General features: G+C 39.6%; 1 protein-coding gene across 1 annotated transcript in view; it reads left to right on the forward strand.

The window, feature by feature from the left end:
- The window catches only part of mdga2a (MAM domain containing glycosylphosphatidylinositol anchor 2a), a 924938-nt gene that overhangs the window by 752840 nt on the left and 145484 nt on the right, over window positions 1-26614 (forward strand). Inside the window, exon 12 of the mRNA XM_060828983.1 lies at window positions 15501-15681. Within this exon, the coding sequence (XP_060684966.1) occupies window positions 15501-15681 (181 nt within the window). The remainder of the gene's footprint in view (window positions 1-15500; window positions 15682-26614) is intronic.

Consider the following 26614-nt stretch of genomic DNA (forward strand, 5'->3'; position numbering starts at 1 on the left):
ACTTTTTCTTAAATTGCAGTCACTAGTTTGTTGTTGAATACAAAAACTTGATTATATTTAGTGTGTTGTTCATTTATAATAAATAGAAACGTGTTGTCGTCAAGGGAACATTGAGACCCCATGTAAATACCATCGTTATTTTTTTTAATGATGCAAATTCACTTTTTAGTACATTCTGGCTGCCTATGTTTGCTTGGCAACAGAATGAGTTAATAATAGAATATTGTTAAACATTATTGAACATGTGCATACACATATAGGAATCTACCGAAGATAAAGTAAGTTGAGACAATAAATACGTTCATTAAATATGATTTAAGAAATACTCCGTGGATGTCTGTGATGTTGACATGCTGAATGTTAGAACTGCTTTTGAGGGTTAGTGCAGATAATGTAAAAATGGAAATGCATGATGTCAGATGATGGTGCAGTGATAATCAAAATGACTTTTAATAGTCTAAATATTTGAGAAGCTTTGAAATGGCATAGGAATTATAAAGGCATTGTCAGGTTTCCTGTGCACACATCATTAACCTTTGAAAGAGACAGACTTGATATGACATTGAGGTTTGAGGGATTAGAAGTGCAAGGACTAATTTCCCACTTCTAGTTACTTTGTCAGCAAACTCAGATGGGACAGTGAGTGTCTAAAACTAATGTGTTTCCAAGGGCTGTTAGAGTCAGTGAGAAGACAATTAAGCAAGTAAATGAATTACTTCATCGTTCACAGATCTGGTCTTTTTTTGGATGTGGAGAGTCATTTGTGCAGGAAGGTTTCACACGTGCCTCTCCTTTAACCTGAATGCCCAGATAGTGTTTGTGGAGGGATACTTTAAATAAATATCTCAAGAAGTCAATTAGAGGCTGCTTTTTGTAGAATGTTTCAATAAATTCAGTTTCTTATAAATCCACACCTTTTAACTCTGGGGAGAGACAATGCTATTGAATGTTGTTGGAGGGAGCAGAGTATGTCAAATCATAGAGTCATAGATATGTATAGCATGGAAATAGACCCTTTGGTCCAACCCATCCATGCCAACCAGATATCCCAACCCAATCTAGTCCCACCTGCCAGCACCTGGCCCAAATCTCTCCAAACCCCTCCCATTCATATACCCATCCAATGCCTCTTATATGTTGATTGCTGAGATATTTGTATCATCGATAGTCACAGGTGAGGTGCCGGAAGACTGGAGGTTGGCTAACGTGGTGCCACTGTTTAAGAAAGGTCGTAAAGACAAGCCAGTCAACTATAGACCAGTGAGCCTGACGTCGGTGGTGGGGCAAGTTGTTGGAGGGTATCCTGAGGGACAGGATGTACATGCATTTGGAAAGGCAAGGACTGATTAGGGATAGTCAACATGGCTTTGTGCATGGGAAATCATGTCTCGCAAACTTGATTGAGTATTTTGAGGAAGTAACAAAGAGGATTGATGAGGGCAGAGCAGTAGATGTGATCTATATGGATTTCAGTAAGGCGTTCAACAAGGTACCCCATGGGAGATTGATTATCAAGGTTAGATTTCACAGAATACAGGGAGAACTAGCCATTTGGATACAGAACTGGCTCAAAGGTAGAAGGATGGTGGTGGAGGATGGTTTTTCAGACTGGAGGCCATTTCTGAAAATTCATTAGATTTGGAACCAGCCCCATTAAATTGGCAGGCAGCAAATGTTTCACAACTTTTCAAGAGCGGACGGACGGAGAAACCGTTCATCGAGAAGATGTTAGCTTAACACCAGTCATAAAGTAAGTGAGAATGCATCTTTGTGGTTTTCCAAAAAGGAAATCTTTCTGACAAGTGTCCTTAATGATCTAACTTGCAGGAAAGATAGTGGGAAACTAACAGGAGTATCATAGCTTGATTTCAAAAAGGCTTACAATAAGATGTCACACAAACAGTTAATCATGACATAACTGATGGCGGCAGATCAGGACACTCCATTCAGAGCTTTTCAGTTCCACCTGTTCTTTTCTTTTCATTTTTCTCTTTTATTTTCAAACTTTTAACTTTAAATTTACTCGGAGGGAAATGGAGGAGGTGACTCCGAGACCAGAGGCCATCACAAGCGAGTTCCAGACCAGGCTGGCACAGGAGACAAGCCCTGAAGATGAATCCTGGACGTGAGTCCTGGACCAGAGGCCGTCTCGGGGAGACGAGTCCCAGACAGGAGGTTGGCACGGGGAGGAGAGGCCCTTCCAGACTGGAGGCAAGGCCTCGAGGTTTGAGACCCAACGTGGTCTGGAGACTTGGCCCATTGCAGTCTGGAGGCTCATGCTGGCACAGACTGGGGTGAATGGACTGTAATTCAATCACTTATTTTTTCTTTTCATTCTTTTATGGACTTTTATTTATTATGCTTTCAATTTTGCACCAAATTCTTAAGTATCTGTACCGAGGTATCTTTTACCTAAGACGACACCACAAGTGGTGACATTGCAAACTTTTCACTTCATTCACTCAAGTGCACATGATAATTCCAATTCTGAGCATTCTTTCTTTCTCATGATATTCTCTTATACTTTGAAGTGTGACATCTCAATTGTAACAGGCACCACCAGATGAATGAGGACTGCACCAATTCGGATGCTTTGATGCAGTAGAATTTAAATATCTGCATTGTTTGCCACATCCTGTTTGTACAGATAGGCATACCAGACAATTGACTTCAGGAGCACTGTATGGTGCTTAGATGCTTACAATCATTCTATTCAGTTAATCCACTTTGAGAGCTTAAGTCAAACAGACAATCAGGCTGGAATTTGTTTCCATTCCTTATTTACTTTCCATTCGGTTGGGCAAATATTCCAAAAAAATGTTTAAAGTTACCAACTCTGGCAGGACCAATTCCTGGTTTTATCACTTGGCTATTTTCTTGTTGCCCATTGCCCCAACCATGCCCTTACCATCGGGTGTTAATACGTCTTTTCTCTAAGTGCACTACCTTCTCACACTAAATGAAGAAGAAAATGGACTTCATTAAAGCAATTAATTGATTCTTGGATGTCAGTCAAACATTTTCCCATGTCAGCTGTTATTATAACCACAAAAATAAAAGTCTTCCTAGAATTTGTTTTTTGAAATCACATTTTTTTGTAATGTTCCTCCAAATGTTCTCCCATTCTGCTCACAGCAGCATCCTGGAAAATCATTCTTTTATTCCAGAGAACTACAAGGCCAAACCAGGGGATTGACAACCTTATCTCGGAATAACAGTTCACCTGGAGTTATTAAGAGATGTCAACATCCTTTGTTCCTGTTTCGTTTCAAACCAGATTGGCTTATATTTCTATGGCAAGCTTGTTTTACCTGGAGGGCAGTCTGTAGTTAGTTTCACATTTGCAGCCAACAAATTAATAGCTGTGTGTTTTTAAAATGTTGATTCAGCCGAGGAAGAGAGTTATGCCAGATGAAACCATAATGCTCAGTTTGTCATCTCAGTTTAAAGGGCAAATTTATTATATCGTGTATCAATATAGATTTATTTATATGTTTTTAAGAAGTGCATGCCACATAAGTTTACATTGCTCGTATATTTCAAGGTACTCTATATTGCAATAGTAGATAGTATTATACAGTATGCTCCTAATTTTATTAGAAACATTTACAGAGAAAAACAAAGCAAAAGGCTGAAGCTCAGTAACAAAGAGTACATCTTAATCCATTTTGATGAAAGATGAATTACATTGAGGCATGTTTGTAAGTGATGCCTGTAATTCCAGGAGTTGGAGTGTCAAGTTACAGTTCTCTGAGTTATCTTGGATCTTGTTAACATTTTCTAAAGTATCAGTCACTCTGGTCCTTAAGAGGCACAATTCTCAATTACAAGGGTGGCTTATGTTGCTGTACCAAGGAAATACTGGAATAAATGTGTAAATTGTGTCTATGATGGAAATTCAGATTAGATGATAAGATAAATCTGAAGTGTGATGGACTAGAAGTGTAGACCATATGTACAATGTTTAGAGCATTCACAGTTCACAGGAGAAAGTGAGGACCGCAGATGCTGGAGATCAGAGCTGAAAATATGTTGCTGGAAAAGCGCAGCAGGTCAGGCAGCATCCAAGGAGCAGGAGAATCGATGTTTCGGGCATGAGCCCTTCTTCAGGAATCCTAAAGAAGGGCTTGTGCCCAAAACGTCGATTCTCCTGCTCCTTGGATGCTGCCTGACCTGCTGCGCTTTTCCAGCAACACATTTTCAGTTCATTCACAGTTCACAGTCAGTCAGGGAAATATGCTGTCTTGTAACATCAGGACTCTTATACCATGGTAACACATCTGGCTTATTGATTTATAGTTGCTGAATATGTTAAATTAAACAGAGAAATCACAGATTCTGAAAATCATTTAGACCTAAGTTCATAAGTGTTGTTTAAGTGAACAGAAGCAAGGTTACTGTTGATTAGCTGTCCATTTCAATTTCCAGGTGACCGTCATTGGAAATTGTCAGCACTCCACTAGAAAAATGTCATAAGGCAGATAATGTTGTCAGGATCACTATTATTTTCATTTCAGCACACACCGCTTAACCCTATTGTGACCCCTCACGATGGATAGCTGCCAGTGATTTGATTTTAATGGTTTCGAAAGGTATTATTAGCTGTTTCTAGTCAAAAGATTTACAAGAATTTTGCACAGGGTGGAGGGTTTGAATTGTAGGGTAAGGCTGAATTAGCTGGGGCTATTTTCCATGGAGCAACGGAAGTTGCTCCATGGAGCAACCTGATAGAGGTTTATTAAATCATGAGGGGCATGGGTAAGATGAACAGCCAAGCTCTTTTTTCCAGGGTAGGAGTCGAAAAGTAGAGGACATAGGTTTATGGTGCGATGAGAAAGATGTAACTGGGACCGAAGGGGAACTTTTCCACGCAAAGGGTGGTGCATATATGAAATGAGTTGCTAGAGGCAGTGGTGGACACTATTTCAATTACAACATTTAAAAGGCATCTGGATGGGCATATGAATAGGAAAGGTTTAGAGAGATATGGGCCAAATGCTGGCAAATGGGACTAGATTAATTTTGGATATCTGGACAAGTTAGGCCGTATAATCTGTGTCCGTGCTGTATGACTCTCTGATTCCATAAATACTTATTACTTTGCAAAATTGGCTCCTTCAATTTGCATTTAAGTGTTTGTATTATACACTGATTTGGGAGAACTAAGGTATTCATAGCAGGTTTTTATTCAGTTTGGGAGGGTACTGTGTACTGATTTCTTTTCAGTGTTGGGAGAGGCTGGGAACTCATTTCTCATTTCCTGGGGAGAGAATTTTGTGATAGGATCTGCTCAATGGATGGAGTGCTATGGCTGTATTTCTGCTCAGTTGTCAGATTGGGGAGAGGTGGTTGAATAGATTAAGTACAGGATGGGTTCAAAATGAGATTTCAGTTCAGTGGAGAGCCATAAGACAAAGTAGGCCATTGGTTTCATTGAATGTGCTCTGCCATTATATGACATCATGGTTGAACTAATAATCCTCATCTGCAATTTCCTGCTCTTTCTCCATAACACTTAATTCCCTTCTTGATTAAAATCTGTCTGTTTCAGTCTTGAATATACTTAATGACACAGCTTCTGCAGCCTTCCGCAGTAAAGAATTCCATAGATTCACCACCGTCTGAGAGATGAAATTCCTCCTTATCTTTATTGTAAGTGGATAACCCTTTCCTCTGAGATTATGATCTCTGGTCCCAGACTATCCCACACAGGAAAACAATGTTTCTGCATCGAGACTGTCGAGTCTACTGAGATATTTGTTTGTTTCAATAAGGTCACCTCTCATTCTTCTGTGCTCCAATAGGTACAAGCTCAATTTACTCAATCCATCCTTTTAAGACAATCCATTCATACCAGTTATCAACCTCATGAGCTCTCTTTTGGACTAACTGCAATGACAATATATCTTTCCCTAGTTATCTAAAACTGTCCACAGTATTCCAAGTGTGATCTGGCTCATGTCTTGTACACTTTTAGAGAGTCAGTTAGCACAGTTGGCTAGATGGCTGGTTTGCAATGCACAGTGATACAAATAGTGTGGGTTCAATTCCTACACCTTGATGTTAACATAAAGAACACACTTTCATAGCCCTTGCCCCACCTGAAGCATGGTGACTCACAGGTTAAACCACACCAATCACCCCTTTCAAATGAGAGAGCAGCCTTATGCTCCTGTAGGACTATGACGACTTTACCTTTTTTAGAATAGTCTTAGGAAGACCTCTCTATTTTTATGCTCTAATTCCTTCAAAATAAAGTCCAACAATCAATTTGCTTTCCCAATTACCTACTGAGCTTGTTTACTAGCTGTTTGTAATTTTGAATCATAAAATCCATATCATGTGGAAACAGCCCATTTGGCCCAACAAGTCTGCACCGATTCTCTGAAGAGTATCCCACCCAGAAACATTCCCATACCCTATTATTCTATGTTTCCCCTGACTCATGCACCTAACCTACACACCTCTGAACACTATGGGCAATTTAGTATGGCCAATTCACCTGACCCACACATCTTTGGATTGTGGGAAGAAACTGGAGCACCCATGCAGACACAGGGAGAATGTGCAAACTCCACACAGACAGTTACCCGAGGCTGGAAACGAACCGGGATCCCTGGCACTGTGAGACAGCAGTGCTAACCACTGAGCCAATTTATGCAAATGAATCCCCAAATCCCTCTGTGCTGCAGCTTTCTGCAGTATTCCTTCATTTAAATAAAATTCAAACCCTCGATTCCTGCCAAGGCTGACACTTTTCCACATAATATTCCATCTGACAAGTTTTTGCTCACTCGCTGAAGCTGTACAGAACTCTCTCTAGACTCCTTGTGTCATTTGCATCGCTTGATCTCTCACCTACTTTTGTGTCATAGAGTCGTACAGGATGGAAACAGGTCCAACGAATTCATGCCGGCCATTTTCACAAACTAAACTAGTCCCCATCTGCCTGCATTTGGCCCATATCCCTCCAAACCTTTCCTATTTATGCACTCATCTAAATGTCTTTTAAGTATATCTGCATCCACCACATCCTCTGGAAGTTCATTCTACATACTAAGGTCTCTCTGTGCAAAAACATGTCGTCTTTAAATCTTTCTTCTCTCACTGTAAAAATATACCCCCTGCTATTCATCTTATCTATGTCCCTTATGTTTTTATAAACCTCCATAAGGTCACCCCTCAACCTCCTACATTCCAGTGAAAAAAGTCCCGGCCTATCCTTACAACTCAAACCTTCCATTCCCGCCAACATCCTGGTAAATCTTTTCTGAACACTCTCCAGTTTAACAATATCCTTCCAATAATGGGACATCCTGAACTGCATCCAATACTCCAGAAGAGGCCTCACCAATGTCTTGTACAGTCCCAACATAATGTTCCAGTTCCTTTCCTCAAAGGTCTGCACAATAAAGGCAAGCATTCAAAATGCCTTTTTAAACACCCTGTCTATCTGTGATGCAAATTTCAAAGAGTTACGAACCTGAACTCATCGGTCTCTCTGTCTTTGTTACAGGACTTCCTCATCCCAGTCATTAATATATACTTTAAGTAATTCTGGCCCCAGCAGTAATCCACGTGAAACTCCATTACTTCAAGTTGCCATGCTGAGGAAGCATCCCACCCATCCCAACTTTCTATTAGTTAACCAATCCTCTGTACATGCTAATATGCAATCTTCAAAACCATGAGGTCCTGTCTTATTAAATAGATTAAAGTGTACTTTATCAAAGGTCCATGGATAAGTGCCAAGCTTCTAGGAATTCTCTGGTTGTCCTCTGACATCTTGGAACTGACAGCCAGACTCCTCCGGCCACTTGGACTTATGACGGTACATAAACTGACAGACATGCTCGATAACAACTCACCAGAACAAAAGACCCAATGCCCATCATATGCAGGATAAGTGTGGTGTACAAGACTCCATGCAGAGACTGCATGAAATGCTGTATAGGACAAACAGGCAGACAGCTAGCAATCTGCATTCATGAACGTCAACTAGCCACTCGATGCTGTGACCAGCTGGCCCTCGTATCAATACATACAGACAAGGACTACAAATTCAACCGGGACAACACAACAATAACAGGACAAGCTAAACAGAGGACAGCCAGAGAATTCCTAGAAGCATGGCTCTCATTCACGGTCTCCATCAATAAACACTTTGACCTCAAACCAATATACCGACCACTGTAATGAACACCGCAACAAGCAACCAGAAGCAGCGGGAACAAAAGCAAATAAATTCCAACTAACACAGTACAGCAGCACTTTACAGAAAGCTCCACAGCCCTGAGGATCGCACCTAGACAGGGGACAAAACATCTGTAAACCAAATTCCCAGCTCAGCGAACACACCCACAACCACAGCAACCAATACCCGAGCTACAAATCTTTGCACAAATCTTGAACTTTTTCTCAATAATAATTAATGTGTTCATTTCATTCCCTTCTTTTGCCCTGTGAGTATTTATTATTGTTAGAATGCTATTAGTGATGGAGGAAAAGCACTTATTCAACTCGTCTGCCATTCCCTGGTTCTCAATTACTATTTATCCAGCCTCATGCTCCAATTGTTAACTTTGGCCTCTCTTTTCCTTTTTATTTAACGAAGGTCTAGCTATTTGCTTTTATGTTACTTTCTAATTTCCCTTCATAGTTTATTTTTGCTTGCTTTATTTTTATTTGGTTATCTATATTTGTTTTTAGAAACTTTCATAACCCTCTGTCTTACATTATTCTTTAATGCTTTTGTCTTTTGATTTCATGCTACCATTAACTTCTGAAAATTCCCCAGCTGGTTATCCCCTTCCTAGAATTCTTCTTTCTCAATGGGATATATATATACAATTGTTGTGAACCATGAACTATTTTCCTAAACATCTCCCATTGTTCTTAACTCAACATTCAATTCCTTAGTTATGCTTATTTCAGCTTAGCACAGTTGTTTTGAATTCAAATTTCTCTCTCTCAAGCTGACTGCTAAATTCTACATGTTGCTGTCACTATTTCCTGGGGATCTTTTACTCTGACTTTTTAAAAAATTAAACATGCCTCATTAGACAACACCGAATCCAAAACAGGTTAATCCTTGATTTTGATCCACAACATTTTTAAGAAACGTTTTAAGAAACTATCCCAAATATGCTTTATGAATTTTACATCATGACTACTTTTGCTGTATATAAATCCTGCAGGAACCAGGATTTATGCTTTCATACTTACTCTCATAATCATTGACATTGATTTTCTTTTGTGCTTGACAGTAGCTTATGACCATATCATTAACTTCGGGCGACAGACTGTATTTTTCTTTTAATTTTGTTACTTACCATTCAGATCTGCTCATTGTAATTAATAACATGGCATTATGGTTACAACATTGCAAACTGGCATAGTTTGCCATTGTGTTATGCATTTCATGATTTTTGCTGAACTTACACAAAATTAAGTAGCAAAATGCAACTCTAATATTTATTATTTAACTCATCACATTTTTGTGCATTAATAAAGATGAACTGCACTCTAACCTTTTATGCAGATTCATAATGTCCGGTCATTCAAATTAATTGAGATTTGAGTTTTCTTTTTCTATCAAACAATTGTTGATAAAAGTTTTCGTGTTCAATTCCCATGATGCATGAAGTTTTACTGCATTCACAGACTGCTTTGTCTTTTGACAGGGAAGCACATACCCATTATAATATTTGAAGAAACAATAAACAAATGATTGAATTCTGAGCTGAAAGTTGCTTTACTGACTGCAGGGGAGCTTTAAACACAAAGTGTGTTGATTGCAGATTCCCCAGTGGTTTACAGAATCTATTTTCTCACTTAGTTTACACAAACAGATTTTACTTGTCCCAAGTGAAAGTCTGAGCTTCTTTAGAAGTCAGATATGCAAGCTACTTCAACTAGGAAGCTGACATTTATACATTCCCTCAACCTTACTCCAGAGTTATCAAACATGTAAAATCTCTCGTGTTTCATGTGAAAATGAACATTGTGACACTTTTTAAGTGGCTATACAGTGTACACTTGTGAAGCAATCCTGTCACCATTGCTTGTGGGAATGCTTTGGCAGCATCCTAACCACAGGGAAATCATGTCTCACAAGCTTGATTGAGCCTTTTGAATAAGTAACCAAGAAGATTGATGAGGGCAGAGGGGTAGAATTTATTTACACGGACTTTAGTAAAGCCTTTGACAAGGTTCCGCATGATAGACTAATTTGTAAAGTTAGATCACGTGGGATTCAGGGTAAGCTTGCCAATTGGATACAAGATTAGCTTAATGGCAGGAGTCAGAGAGTGATGGTGGGTTGTTTTTCAGACTGAAGACCTGTGGCCATCAGTATTCCACAGGGATCGGCACTGGGTTCACTTTGGTTTGTCATTTATATGAACAATTTAGATGAGAAGATAGAAAACACGGTTAGTAATTTTGAAGATGACACCAAGATCAGTCATATAGTGGACATAAAGAAGGTTATCTAAGATTACAAAGAAATCTTGATCAGTAGTGACAAAGGACTGAAGAGTTGCAGATGGAGTTTAATTTGGATAAGTGCGAAGTCTTGCATTTTGGTAAAAACAAACAATTAAAAGTAGGGCTTTCAGTTTTTTTCATTCATTCACAGGATGAGGGAATCTCCAGCTAGGCCAGCATTTCTTGCCCAGCCCTAATTGCCCAGGGGGCAGTTAATAGTCAGCCACATTGCTGTGGCTTTGGAATCAAAGGTGGAATGGACCAGATAATGATAGCAGTTTCTTTTCCCATAGGACATTAGTGAACCAAATAGGCTTTTCATGGTCATCGTTAGACTCATAATTCTAGACTTTTTATTGAATTCAAATTCCACCATCTACCATGGTGGGATTTAAACCCAGGACCCCAGAACTTCATCTGGGTTTCTGGATTAACAGTCCAGCAATAATACCATTAAGCCATCACCTAGAATACAGAGACCTTGGGGTTCAGGTGCATAATTGTTTGAAATTTGCATCAAGGTAGACTGGGTGATTAAGGCGGTATATATCATGCTTGCCTTCAATGCTCAGACTTATGAATGAAGGAGTTGAGACATCACATTGAGGTTGTATAGGACATTGGTGAGGCCTTTTCTGGAGTGCTGTGTCCGGTTCTGGTCTTCCTGTTATTTGAGGAACATTATTAAATTGGAGAGGGTTCAGAAGAGATTTGACAGGAAGTTGCCAGGATAGGAGGGTTTGTGTTATAAGGAAATGCTGGACAGGCTGGGGCATTTTTCACTGGAGCTTAGGAGGTTGAGAGTCGATCTAATAGAGATTTATAAATTCATTAGGGGTATAGATAGGATGAATGGTGGGTGTTTTATTTTCCTTAGGGTGGGGGATTTCAAGCCTGAAGGCATATTTTAAGATGAGAGGAGAAAGGTTTTATAAAGGCATGAGGAGCATTTTCTTTTACACAGAATGGTTTGTATGTTGAATGAACTTCCAGAGGAAGTTGTGGAAGTGAGTACAGTAACAATGTTTAAAAGAGACGTTTGGATAAGTGCGCAAATAAGAAATATTATGAGAGATTATAGGAAAGTGCAAGCAAGTAGGACTAGTTTGGTTTGGATTATGGGCTGGTTTGACCAAAGAGCCTGTTTCTATGCTGTATGACTTCATGACTTTGTAAATGCCAATATTTATGAATTATTAGCTTTTCATTATTTGTGCATTGAACCACATGACTCTTCTTTCTCATACTTTCATCTGTGAAGGATTAAACCACAATTTTGTTTCTAACTCCAAGTCAATGTGTGTTTGAAGACTGGAATTCCAGCCTTATAATTTCCAAATGGCTTTGACATTTATATTCTTGGTATGAATTCTATAGAATTGAAATGATCTCGAGCAAATATGGGTTGGAGATTGAGAAGAAAACCAGCTTCACTGTGACATTGTATCCTTGGCAAGGAGTTGGTCTTAGAGCTACGTATCATTGCAGTACAAATTGTAATCAATTTAAAATGTTAATGTGACTTTAAAACCAGTATTCTGAGACATTGGCCTTAATATTGTTTTTTTACAATTCATTCCAGAATGTGAATGTCACTGGCAAGACCAACATTTGTCCATCCCACATTGCAGTTATGAAGGGGATGGGAATGCTGCCTTTTCTAACTGCCATGATTTGGAGATGCCGGTGTTGGACTGGGGTGTACGAAGTTAAAAATCACATAACACCAGGTTATAGTCCAACAGGTTTAATTGGAAGCAATAGCTTTCGGATGGGACAACCACCTGATGAAGGAGCTGCACTCCGAAAGCTAGTATTCCAATTAAACCTGTTGGACTATAACTTGGTGTTGTGTGATTTTTAACTTTACTAACTGCCTCAGTGCTTGTGCTGAAGGTGTTACCATTGTGTTGTTAAGTATAGAGTTCTGGAATTTGATTCAGCAACGATGAAGCGATGTATGTTCAAGTCACAAAGGTGTGCAACTTAAAAGTGGTAGCGTTGTGTGTGTCTGGTTGGTAGAGGTCATGGGTTTAGAAGGTCATGCTGCAGAAACCTCGATACGTTGCTGCACTGCATCTGGTAAATGGTACATACAGCTGCCATAGTACTCCACTGGGAGAAGGAGTGATTTTTTTCTGACGATAAATAGGATGTCAATCAACTAAGCTCCTTCATCCTGAATGTGCAGATCTTTTTGAATGAGTCTGGAATTATAACCATCCAGACATGTGAAGAGCATTCCATCACACTCCAGACTTGTTTAAAACCAAAAGAACTGCAGATGCTGTAAATTTGTAACAAAAGCAGAAACTGCTGGAAAAGCTCTGCAAGTCTGGCAGCATCTGCAGAGAGAAGTGAGAGTTATTGTTTCAGGTCGAGTAGCCTTTCCTCAGAACTGATGGTATCTAGGAAAATAAAAACTGAAAGAACTGTGGATGCTGTAAATCCGAAACAAAACCAGGAATTGCTGGAAAAGCTCAACAGGTCCAGTAGCAACTGGGGAGAAAAACCAGAGCCAACATCTCAGGTCGAGTAGCCCCTCCCCAGAACTTCTGAGGAAGGGCCAGACTTGTTAAACCTCTCTCTGTACTATTAAATGTATTGCAGGTTCACCTCACTGTTTAATTCCTGATCGAATGGCCACTTGTTGATTACAGCTCATTCTCTCACTCATTTTGGGGATCTGAATAAATGTCTCCAATCTCTGCATCATTTGTTGTGCTCCTCCAATTCTAGACTTGGGCATCCCCACTTTCCTGGCCCCACTGTTATATAGTCCATACCTTCTGTTAAATGTAGGAGGTTGAGGGGGAACCTTACAGAGGTTTATAAAATCATGAGCCGGCATGGATAGGGTGACTAGCAGGAGTCTTCTCCCTAAGATCAAAGAGTTCAAAACCGGGAGCAAATTTTTAAAGTGAGAGGAGAAAGTTTTAAAAAGGACATGAGGGGCAATCATTTTACACAGAGAGTGGTTCGTGTGTGGAATGACCTTCCAGAGGATGTGGTAGATACCAGTACAGTTACAATGTTTAGAAAATGTTAGGTAAGTACATGAAAAGGCAAGTTTTGGAGAGATATAGTCCAAATGCAGGCAAGTGGGTCTAGTTTTGTTTTGGAATATGGTTGAACCGGACCACTTGGACCAAAGTGTCTGTTTCCACACTGTCTGAATCTTTAACTCTAAGAGTAAGTGCATAAAATTCATGTAATTCAATTCCTGCTAAGATCTCAACTCTTCCTTCCTTTCCTTCTCTGCTCTGCAAGGTAAAGCCAGACACTGTCTCAGCATCCAATTTGGACCACAGCTGACCCATTGACTCTATATCCCATTCATCAAAAGGACAACATACTTTCAATTCTGCAACATTCCCTTAACGTGGTGATTGTCAGTCACCTCTTACATTGTTGAAACCTTATTTTATCTCAAGACTCAAATTTATTAACAGTCCTCTCAATTGTTTTCCTGATGTTCTTCAGTACGTACTCCCATTCAACCAAAGTTCTGCATCCTCACTCCTTGTGTTGCTGGTTTCCATGAGCTTCCTGTCTTCCAGTAAATTAATTCAAAATTAATTTGCAAATTCTCTGTCTTTTCACTCTTTGCTCCAACAATTTTGCATACATCTAGCACCTTTTACAGAACAAAACATCCCTGTGAGCTTCACAGACAAAATGAGGCAAAATTTAATACCATATCAGAACCAATGACCAAAGGCTTGATTAAAGAGGTGAGTTTAAAACAGTGTCTTAAAGAAGAAAAGTGAAGTGGAGACACACAGAGGCCTGGAGAGGAACTCCATAGGTTAGGCCCAGGTAGCTAAAAGCACAGTCACCAACATTGGAGGAATTAAAACCAGGGACTCTTAAGACTAGCGAATTGGAGGCGAGGAGATGGATTCAATGAGACTTTCATAATTGAGGCACTGTCTAAGTGGGATGCATTTTGAGTGGCACAGTGGCTCAGTGGTTAGCACTGCTGCCTCATAATGCCAGGGACTTATGTTCAATTCCAGCCTCGGGCAGCTGTCTGTGTGGAGTTTGCATATCCTCCCCCTGTCTGTGTGGGTTTCCTCCAGATTGTCCGGTTTCTTACCATAATCCAAAGATGTGCATGTCAGGTGAATTGGCCAGGCTAAATTGCCCATAGGTTAGGTACATTAGTCAGGGGTAAAAATGCAGGTGAATGGGTCTGAGTGGGTTACTCTCATGTGGATCAGTGTGCACTTGTTGGGCCAATGTTCATGTTTCAATACTGTAGAGAATCTAATCATTGTAACTAGATCAGTGAGCATAGAATCATGAGGGAACAAAATTTCAAGCACGTTAGAACCAAAACAGAATTTTGAACGACTTCAAATTTAGAACTCAGGATGAAAACTAGGAGTACATTACAATAATCAGAAGAAGAAATGGTCTTGGTGATCAGTCCTGAGGAAGAGTCGTACTCGACTAGGAACATTATCTTTGTTTTTCTCTCTCCATTAGATGCTGCCAGATCTGCATTTCTCAAGCATGTTTTGTGTTGGTTTCAGATATCCAGCATCCACAATTTTGTACTTCCATTTCAGTAGTCAGGTCTGGAAGTAATACAGGCATGGACAACCTGTGCAATTGCCTCCAGGCTTCCATCCCACCTTCTATAGTCTTCTTAGTCTGTATTCCTGTGACTTCACCACTGTAGACTGTGTCTCTTACAGCACCTCCCAGATGCATGTTCCACTGGCTCTGTATCAAGATTTGAAAAATCAGCCTTCCAGATAAATTTAAGCCGTTAATTTTGCAACTCAAATCAACAGCACAGATAGAAATCTGGCTCACTTTCATCTTGTTCTTGATTCTGAGTCTTAGTGAAATGGAAGATTTTAACATTCATTAAGTTGTCAAACAGCAGTCAGGTTCAAGTTTCTTTCTGCTCTTGTCAGTTTGCTGAGTAACATGGATAATGGCAAGTCTGTTGAAGTGATTCCCAGTTTCTTGATCAGTGTTATTGTTAATTTTATTTTCAGACTGGCCAACAGCGTTGGTGGGAACAAGAAATTTCAATGAATTCTATGATCCAATCTGGAGAATTAATCACACACAACCTGACTGAACTACTGAAGCCTGAGGCCTATGAAGTTCGTCTGACACCGATTACACGATTTGGAGAAGGTGATTCCACCATTCGAGTCATTAAGTACACTGATGGTAAGAATTATACTTAGAGATATTTCAGATTCTGATAATTCATATAAAAAACTCTGAAGATAAAATTGCTTGAGATAAATCCAGCAATATGTCAGCTTGTTTAAAATTTTAAAATATGTAATATATGAACGTATCCTTTCATCATACAGAGCATCATTTACAGTTTTTAGAAAGGAAATCATATAACACTGATGCAGCCATTTCATATCTTGCTCTTTATGTGGTGGAAAAGCTCTTTGATTCAATATAATTATTCAGATTAGGCCCATGAACTAAAATTACCAGACAGTTTAGTTAGTCCCTTAACCTTGACTAATTGTAAGACATGCATTGATGTATGACACTTGAGAATCTTGTCAAAAAGACATTCAACTATAGGTCATAAGCACACCAATGGCCTATAAAACAAAATGAAGTGGAAAAAGTATTACACTGATTTTTTTTAAGGACTGATTCATAGTTCTGTCATCAATTTTGTGCATTCTCTCAGTGGTTCACGGTGCCATGACATATTGCGATTTAGACTGGGGTTTTGAGAGAAATAAAGAGCAGCAGAATGAGATCAAAATGGCTTCAGAAGGGAAGTACAATGTGTTCATGCTACTTGGTAGTTCCCACAGGAGCAAATGTGTTGCTGGTCAAAGCACAGCAGGTTAGGCAGCATCTCAGGAATAGAGAATTCGACGTTTCGAGCACAAGCCATTCCCACAGGAGGCCATTCTGGTAGGTAGAAGTTATGCTTGAAGGTAATGGGAAGGTAATTATATGTGCTAAACAGTTAGGTCATGAAAAGCTATTTTACCAGAGATTTTATATTTTGATGCATGAGAAAGCAAGAATTCATCTTCGCTAACTCTAAGGAAGTGGATGTTCAGTTGAAGATACATTGTTACTATAGTCAGCAGCCATTGTAAGTGATAGCAGTCGGGAGGGTGCGAAAGAGTAGGCAGTGACAATCCCAATCTGGAGTCTATCCAAATCTATCTGACACAATGGATTGTGCTGTCTAACTTGGTAGTTGTATGCATGGAGTTTGAGGTTCAAGGTCCTGAGAATTGAATGCAATAATTTTCAATGTGCCTCATTCAGTCAGATCTTGAGATCTCATTTAGGAACATCAGAAAAGGAGGGTGCAGCATCACTCTGGCATCAGGATTAGAAGGCTAGAAGGACAAGGAAAGCACGGGCTGGTGAACTACCAGCCTCTTGCACAAATCACACTACCCACCAGAGAGGTGTGACCTCTGAGGCCCTGCTTTCCACAAATGCAAGAGCAGCAGTGTCACCAAAGATTGAGTCTCTCCAGGGAGACTGTACAAAGTGACAGACGAGAATCCGAGACCAAGGGGAAGTGGCATACTCCTGTTGCTGTAGTGAAGGATTCTGTTGTGCTGAATCTCTGCACCTCAGGATCATTCCCAGGATCCATTACAGATATCTATGAGATCTCATATTCTATAGCTCATCGCCACATCAAGATGGTCATTAATGATCTATTAAAGGGGAAGGGTCAATGTATGCACTGGATATTTAAACTGAGAGTTCTATAGGAATCAGGACCATTATCGACTGCATACATATGGCCCTGAAGAGAGTAGACAGCAGCCTCTATTAACTGCAACAACATTCTCTTGCTCGAAGTGTGCGTGTGTGCATATGAGAGCATTGCAAAATGATCTGTCAGGTTTGTGCAAGGTTCCTGGGAAACTGTCATGATGCTGTCATATTTCAGTAATCCAACATACCTGGCTTTTTCAGGTGCTCCTTTGGCTCTGTATGTCTGTCGAAGATGAAGTGCAAATGCAGAGGAGACATGCAATAGTTGCCATAGGACAACTCAAGTGACCATCATGCAAAACATAGCTTGCAAAGATATGACTCACAGAGCCTTTATCTCCCTCAGCCTTTCAATGTGTCCCAGCAAAGCTGTTGCATATCTTTGTTATCAGCTGTTCACTGCAAAACCTGGTGCTAAAATACAGAGAAGTGTTGAACAATGAAGACAACTAGGAGCATGATATCTCCTTCAAGGGTAAGGATATGGAGGAGAATGGTGACAAGGCATCGTACAGTGAGAACTTCAAAGGAGCACTGGCAAAAGACAATATGATACATGTGAGATAGGCTCATGACTCACAAGTGACTTATACACTTTTCATCTGAGTATATGTGACAATAAAGCCAATTCTACTGCTAAATAGAAAAATTTCTCCCAAACATTCCTCACACCCCTGTGTGAATCTTACAGCTTCTGTAGCCTGTTGTACTTTTCTTAAAAACTCTTAAAATGTCACAGATCAGAAGCTGTTAGTATGTGAGTCTCAGGCTTGGGAAATGCATTGATGTCATTGAGTGTGTTCTTTCTCACTGCACCCATTAACCTACAGCTGAACCAGCCATTTCTGAAGGAATCTCTCTGTGATGCTGTGCGTTAAAATTCATTATAAGCAATTAAGCAGCAAGGTGAACATATAATTTAACCCTATAAAATCCAAATATTTTCTCAACTACTTGTGAATGTAGTGTTAGCTGACATAAAAGTGAAAGGCTAATTTTCTGCTCCATGCTCTTCACTGGCATTGGCAGTCATCTTCTGGTTGTCTGGGGCCTTGAGACTCCAGACCTCTGACTACTCATAACCTGGAACATGTTTTTGGATCGATCTGGGCACTCACTGTCTGGTACCAACTTTTTATGCCTTGTCTTTATGCCTCCCAGCTCCAGTGCCTCATTTTCTACAGCTGTGAGGAGATTCAGGAGATTCAATCTTCCAGTTCTTGATCTTTCTCAAACATTTTAATCACTTTTCTTTTGTAATTAGAAATTTCCATTTTATTTGTCCATCAAGAGCACAGACTACAGCTATAGAAGTGAGAGTCTAACTGTGTGTGGTGTGACAGAGGTGACTTCTTCATACAGCCATTCAAAACAGACAGTGCAGAAGTTAATGCTGCCTGACACAGAACTGTATTGTAGAAACCAGGAGCACATGTGAGCCTAAGAACATGCTCCACCTTTCATCATGATTGTGGCTGATCCTCCATTTCACTATAATATTTCTGCTTGTTCCCCATACCTCTTGGAGTGCAAGTTCATTGTCCCTTGAAAGTGAAGTCTGAAATAAATAGGATAGTGAAGAAGATAGTTTATTATGCTTTCCTTTATTGGTCTGAGCATTGAGTATGGGAGTTGTGAGGTCATGTTGCGGCTGTACAAGACATTGGTTAGGTTACATTTGGAATATAGTGTGCAATCCTGGTCTCCCTCCCAGAGAAAGATTGTTGTGCAACTTGAAAGGGTTCAGAAACGATTTACAAGGATGTTGCCAGGGTTGGACGGTTTGAGCTACAGGGAGAGGCTGAGTAGGCTGGGGATATTCTCCCTGGAGCGTCAGAGGCTGAGGGGTGACCTGACAGATTATAAAATTATAAGCGGCATGACTAGGGTAAATAGACAACGTTTTTTTGCTGGTTTGGGAAGGCATAGATTTAGGGTAAGAGGGGACAGACTTAAAAGGGACCTAACGGATAACTTTTTAACACAAAGAGTAGTGCATATATGGAATGTGCTGCCAGAGGATGTGGTGGAGGCTGGTACAATTAAAACATTTAAAAGGCATCTGGATGGGTACATGAATAGGAAGGGTATGGAGTGCTAGCAAATGGGACTAGATTAATTTAGGATATCTGATTGGCATGGATAAATTCGACTGAAGAGTCTGTTGCCATGTTGTACATCTCTTTGACTCTATGACACCGACGTGTATGACTTCACATTTATCCACTTTATACTGCATCTGCCACATGCTTACCCAGATACCCAACTTGTCTCAATCACCCTGAAGCTCTTTGCATCCTCCTTACTACTCACAACCCACAACCCTGACCAGTTTTGTGTCATCCACAAACTTGGAAATATTGCATTTCATTCCCTTATGCAAGTTGTAAATCTATATTGTGAATAGTTGAGGGCCAAGCACTGATTCCTGCAGTACACTTCTATGCCTGCTACATAGAAAAAGATCCATTTATTACCACTGTCTAATTTCAACCTGTCAACCAGTTCTCAATCTATGACAGGATATTACCACAATCTTGCATGATTTATTATTTCCATTAACTCTTCGGTGGGAACTTATCAAAAGACTTTTTCAGAATCCAAATACATCACATCCACAGGTTCTCCCTTAACCATTCTATTGGCCATATTGCCAAAAAACCTCCAGAGAATTAGTTAAGCAGGACTTGCCTTTCATAAACTCATGCTGACTTTATCTAATATCATTAACACATTTCAAGTGTTCTGTTATCGCATCTTTTATAATAGGTTCCAGAATTTTTCCACCTACTGATGTTAACTGGTCCATAATTGTCTGTTCTTCCCCTCCCTCCTTTGTTCAATATAGGGGTTACATTTGCCACTCCCCCAGAGCTGTTCCAGAGTCTCCAGAATTTTAGATGACTGCTATTGCATCAATATTTCCAGGGCCACTTCCTGTAGTATCCTGCAATACAGATTGTTAGGCACTGGCAATTTGTTAGACTTAAACCCCATTAATTTCTGCAGTTTTCCTTTTTTTTAATAATACTGACTTTCTTCAATTCTCCCTCTCACTGGACACTTGATTCCCGAACATTTCAGAGAAATTACTTGCACCCTCTTTTGTGAAGACACAGCAAAAAATGCATGTTCAATTCTTTCGCCATTTCTTTGTCCGTCACTGTAACTTCCAACTTTTGTGACTGTAACAGATAATTGTCTTCACTATTTTTTTGTGTGTTTGCATACTTATAGAAGCTTTCACAGACAGTTTTTATGTTTCTTGCAAGTTTCCTCTTGTACTCTATTTTCCCCCTCTTGAGCAATCCTATTGTCATCTTTTGAAGGGTTTTAATCCTTTCCCAATCCTCAGGCTTAGTGCTTTTTCTTGCAATTTTTTTGTGTCTCCTATTGGAATCTAATGTTATTCCTAATTTCTCTGGTAATCCATCTTTACCTTGCTGTAACCTAGAGCCAATGCTGCTGTTTGACCAGGTGGACAGTCACTGCTCCAAAATCATATTTACTTTGAGTCACATTTAACTTCATATTAGGTCAGCTTAATATTATATGCTGCATTCACTTTGCCTGGACACATCAGGCCATTGACCACCTTAAGGCTCCATAGCCGAGTATGTGGAACAATTGGCTGCTTAACTCCTCTACTATCACTATCCAGGTCTATTTCATTCCACCAGCTTATCTCCTGATATTTCAAGGGAACAAAACTCTAGTCACCCAAAAGAACAGTATAAGTGAATCTATGCTCTGCATTCAGTTGCAGGAGCACAAGAAATAGAAACAGCAAAAGCCATTTGCTCTTTTTAAGTTGCCACTCATCTACATCATAACTGATCTTGTACTTCAGCATCAAACTCCTGCATTATTGTTACATCCCTAAATGCCTTCGGAGGGAAGAAATTACTCTATATCTCATTCCTAAATTGCATCCCTCTCGTTCTGAGACTGTGTCCACTGATTCTAGCCTCACCAGCCAGGACAAACATCTCTGTGTTTCAATGAGGGTGACTCTCATTCATCTACACCCTAGAAGTGAAAGTGCTACCATTGAGCCATAACTACATTCTGTAGCAACTGCTCCATATGTCTGAATAATTATTTCAAATCTTTTAACTAGTGATCAGGCCTCAGCCATAAGTTTCATCTTGAGCTGCAGGTTTCAAGTTTGATAGTCGACTTTATCTGCAATAGTGCTTTTAATGTCATAGAAACATTGGAAAGAGGTTACCTTGTTTGACCATTTTGAAGTCTTTTCTGTTTTAATTTTGTGCCATTCATGACAAAGGAAATAATTTAAAGATATTATGTGTTCATTGAATGTATGATTTATTGAATATATGATTTATAGGCAAAACAAATATTAAAGAAATTCAGTTTTCATTACAATAAGGCCACAGTGGATTGTTAGAGTCAATATGGCATGATCTTAGCTTATAATATTTAAAGATTATATTCAGAAGGCTACTTTACTTGAGATAAAGACGGGTTTGTGTTTTGTGCAGCAAAAAATAGTTCCTGTATCAAACTAATTCATATCAGGCTGAAGCCCTGAAACCAAAGGCTGAGTTCATTGTCTTTCGAATAATCTCCAAACTGAGGACTTGTTTAACAAATTCTCCTGAGGCTTTTTATTCATTTGAAATGTGTAATGTTTCTTTTCTACGCTTCCTTATTTCATGTTGTTTTATTGAACTTGCCATTTGTGAAAATGAAGCACCTTTTGCAGAGAGTTAATGGTTCTTTGCTGGAACTCAACTAATCACTATTTATTAACCATTTAGACAGTGGGATAGAAAGGCACATATCCAAACTTACTGATGCCACAAAGAAAGGTAGCATTGTAAGTCATGTAAAATGGAAGCATAAAATCACAGAGAGATTACTTGAATGGGCAAAACTGTGGCAGATGGATTTCAGTGTAGAAATACTTCAAATTGGACCTCAAAAAGATACTTGAGAATGCTATCTAAATGGTGAAAAGCCAGAATTACTAGAAATCCACAGAGACTTTGGGGTGCCAGCACAGAGATCACTTAAAATGACATAAACAAATCTCCTGAAAATAACAGACAAGGCCAATTAAATACAAACCTTCAGTGCTAAAGGACGAGGGTACAATGGGGTAGAGGTTATACAAAGCCATTATTTGATCACACTCAGAGTAATGGCAACAGTTTTGGGCTCTATATCCTACAAAGGGTATGTAGGAATTTAGAGACTACAGCATAGTTTATCAAATGATACCTGGACTCCAAAGGTTCAACTAAAGTAGACCATACAAATTTGTGTTTATTCTGTGGAATTTAGATTGTATGGTGTGATGTGATTAAAATTGTCACGGCATTAATGGGAACCATTTTCTCTCTATTTACCCTTGGTCTATGAGTTAGAGAGTTCAGCACTGGGGTGCATAGGGCCATATGCACTGTACAAAACTTAAAGCCAGCGAGTCAAAATGACAATTTGAAAAGTCTACACAAAAAAGTGGTAGAATTAAGGAACACCTCTGTACCAGCAATAGATAGATGCTAATTTTAGATCTGAGATTGGAGTTTATTTACGTCCAAAGGTGCTGAGGGATATTGGCCCAAGAAGTTCGGTCGCAGATTAACCAAGAGTTCATTGAATGACGGGAAAGGTCTGAGGGGCAAAAAGACCTAGTCCCATTCATTTGGCAGTAAGAAAAAGATACATTTTGGATTTTGGTGTTGCTATTCCAGCATGATTATGCAGTTTATTTATATAACAGTTTTCTCATTAGCTTCTTTTACCCTTTGTGGATAAAACGTAACTATTATTTGTATTTATGATAATTTTATGAAACTGAAGAACTTGGTGTTACATCGAAAGAATGTAGTGAAGTAATTAGCAGATTAACATTTGCATTTGTGACAACTGTGATACTAGTTGTAAAATTATAAATAATCAAACTGCAAGAAATTTTATTAAGATAACTTTAAGATAAAGGCACTTATCTGCCTTTGTCTAAATGCAACATTCTGTACTCTGATTTCATTTTGAAATATCTAAGTAATTAAAATTGCCAATGTTTGAGCTGGTACACAGAACAGTACAGGCCCTTCAGCCCTTGATTTTGTGCCGACCTTTTAACCTATCTGAGATCAAACTAACCTACATAACATTTCATTTTACTATCATCCAAGTGTCTATCCAAGAGTCGCTTAAATGATCCTAATGTATCTAAGGTTGAATGTATCTAACTCTACTACACCGCCAGCAGTGCATTCCATGCATCCACCTCTCTCTGTGTAAAGAACTCTCTCCTATATCTCCCCTAAACCTTCCTTCAATCACCTTAGAATTATGTCCCACTCATGATAGCCATTTCCGCCATGGGAAAACGTCTCTGGCTATCCACTATATCCATGCTTCTCATCCTCTTGTACACCTCCATCAAGTCACCTGTCACCTTTCTTCACTCCAATAGAACAGCCCTAGCTCCCGCAACCTTTCTTCATAAGACCTGCCCTCCAGTCCAGGCAACATCCTGATAAATCACCTTTGCACCCTCTCTAAAGCTTTCACATCCTTCCAATAATGAGGCAACCAGAACTGAACAGAATATTCCAAGAGTGGTCTCACCACAACTTTATAGAGCTGCACCATGCCTTGCGGCTTTTAAACTCTATCCCACTGTTAATGAAAGACAGCACATTGTAGGCCTTCTTAAAAAAGTATTGACACTATTCTGTTAGTGCTTGGATAAATTAGATAAATGTTCATGTACAATAATTGGAATTAGAAAATGTTGCTTAGCAAATAAAGACTACAGGACTAACACTTTACTACGAATGTAAATAATCCATGTTATAAATAATGTTATGCCAAACTGATACAATTACAATATTTAAAAGGCATCTGAATAGGTACAATAATAGGAAGGGTTTCAAGGGAGGAACAAATTACTACAGATGCTGGAATCTGTACTGAAGACAACAAATGTTGGAGGTCACAGCAGGTCAGACAGCATCCATGGAGAAAAAGGAAGCTAATGTTTTGAATTCAGATGACTCTTCATCAGAGCAAAGGTGAGGTGTGGGGGGGTGGGGTGGGGGTGGGGGGTGGGAAGCAGAGGTACTGAATGCAGGGTGCTGGTGGAAAAAATATGTTTTTAGTTCAGATTAAGTGATCAATATGTGAGAATGGCGGAATACCGGTGTGTCCACTGCCAGACTTGAAAGGGCACACACTGGAATGGGAGAGGGGAGAGCATGACAAGTTAAAAAAAAGGGAAGGAATGATTCACAATTTGAAGGTGTTGAACTCAATATTACATCCAGAAGGTTGGAATGTGCCTAGTCTGAAGATGAGATGTTGTTCCTCCAGCTTGCACTGTGATTCACTGGAACATTGCAGTATGCCGAGAACAGCCACGTGGGCAGGCAAGCAGGACGTTGTGTTAAAATGACCAACTGCAGGAAGGTCAGGGTCCTGCTTGTGCACAGACTGGAGATGTTCTGCAAAGCGGTCACCCAGTCTGCATTTGGTTTCTCCAGCGTGGCCTACTCTGGTGTGTCTGTCCTCGGCCTGCTGCAGTGTTCCAGTGAATCACGGAGCAAACTGGAGGAACAACATCTCATCTTCAGACTAGGCACTTTACAGCCTTCTGGACTGTTCCACACCTTCAAATTGTGAGCTATTTCTTCCTTCTCTTTTAGCTTGTCATCATGTTCTCTCTCCTCTCCCCCCATCCCACTTACTATCTTACCAAGTGTGGCAGGAGACACACCATCGTTTTGCCATTCTCACATTCCGATCACTTAATCTGCACTATCAACATCTTTTATTCACTGACACCCTACACCCACTACCACTAGTGCCCACCGTCCTCCCAAACTATCAAATAAATGCTGTCCCCTCCACACTTTACTTCAGCTCTGATGAAGAGTCATCTAGACTTGAAACATGCTGTCTGGCCCACTTGATCTTCAGCATTTATTGTCTTCAGTAAGGGTTTAGAGGGATATCAGCCAAAATGCTGGTAAATAGAACTAGATTAATTTAGAATATCTGATTGGCAGAGATGAGTTTGATGAAAAAGATGTACACCTCTGTGACTCTAAGTGGGTCTTTGGTACTAATTATTGTGAAATCAGTATCCAAAGTCTTTAGAAATGTCTGAATTCACCAGCCTATTGGTTACTAAAGGGTAAACGTCTTTTTGGAATGACAATCTGCTGGTGAAGGCAGACTTGAACATAGGGGGAATGTTGGCATGGCAACAGAATATATATTAAATTGCTTTTAAAGTTTCAGTGAGCTATTCAAAAAGCTAATACCCAATAGGACTTAGGAAATGCTATCACAGTCCTACAGAATTTTCCGAGGTGTGTGTGTGTGTGTGTGTGTGTGTTTTCTCTATTTTATTGCCCATTGATTTGAATCTTTGTTTTTATATTTCTGTGTGTTCTCACTCCCTCTCGTCTGTGCCTGTCTAGCCCTTTCATCTCTTACTGATTCTTTTTATGTTTATTTTCTTTCTTCAGGTTTCTCAATTCATCTGTTTGTCTAGAGTTCTATCTGTCTCCCTTTATCCCCAGTCAGATCCATAGTAATAATTCAGAAGTAAATATGTGCAACAATGAAATGTGCATCAGAACAATGGGAAGCTGACTACCTACCTTTTAAGAACTTGGAATGCAGCTAGTTCTATGCAAAACATTTTCTATGGAATTGTCAAGTTTCCCCACATCGTTTGTTTTTAAACTCAAGCACTGACTTATACTTATTTTATATCATTACTGTGGAAACAAAAGAGTTCATTGTAGCCTATCAATTCTATACAAATAAATGATTCAGGTTTAAAGGCAATGTTTTCTTGTTTATCTACAGAATGGCTATCTCCCACAGCCTGAGAACCACTGGCATCGCCAGCCTGGTGTGTGAGCTGTATTGGAATTATACAACAACTATTTGTGTTTCTGTAGCATTTTTAGCATTACAAAATATCCTGAGGTGCTTCACTGGAGCCTTAGCAAAGAAAATTCAACACACATTGCAGTATAGTATTAGGTGTGAGAAAATTGTCTGTTTCAAACCAGTGGCAAGCATCAAGTGCTGCCTATGGTGCAATTTAAAGTTTTGACGTAGACAGTAAGAAACAATAGTTAACAATTCCTCTTTGTAGAATGTTTTGAGAGGGTCGGGATCCCTTCATTTTTTTTGTTTGTCTCATCCCCACCCCTACTGTCTGTCTTGAAGATGACCACTCTTTGCAGGACTATAATGCTCTGTTCTAGTTCTATGATACCTTGCCAAATCGTAAGAGTAAGATGTCGGGGCAGAATTAGCCAATTTGATCCATCAAATCTGCTGCATCATTCAGTTATGACTGATAAGTTTCTCAACTCCA

This window comes from Hemiscyllium ocellatum, chromosome 8 (genome assembly GCF_020745735.1).
Source record: "Hemiscyllium ocellatum isolate sHemOce1 chromosome 8, sHemOce1.pat.X.cur, whole genome shotgun sequence".
Taxonomy (NCBI): Eukaryota; Metazoa; Chordata; class Chondrichthyes; order Orectolobiformes; family Hemiscylliidae; genus Hemiscyllium; species Hemiscyllium ocellatum.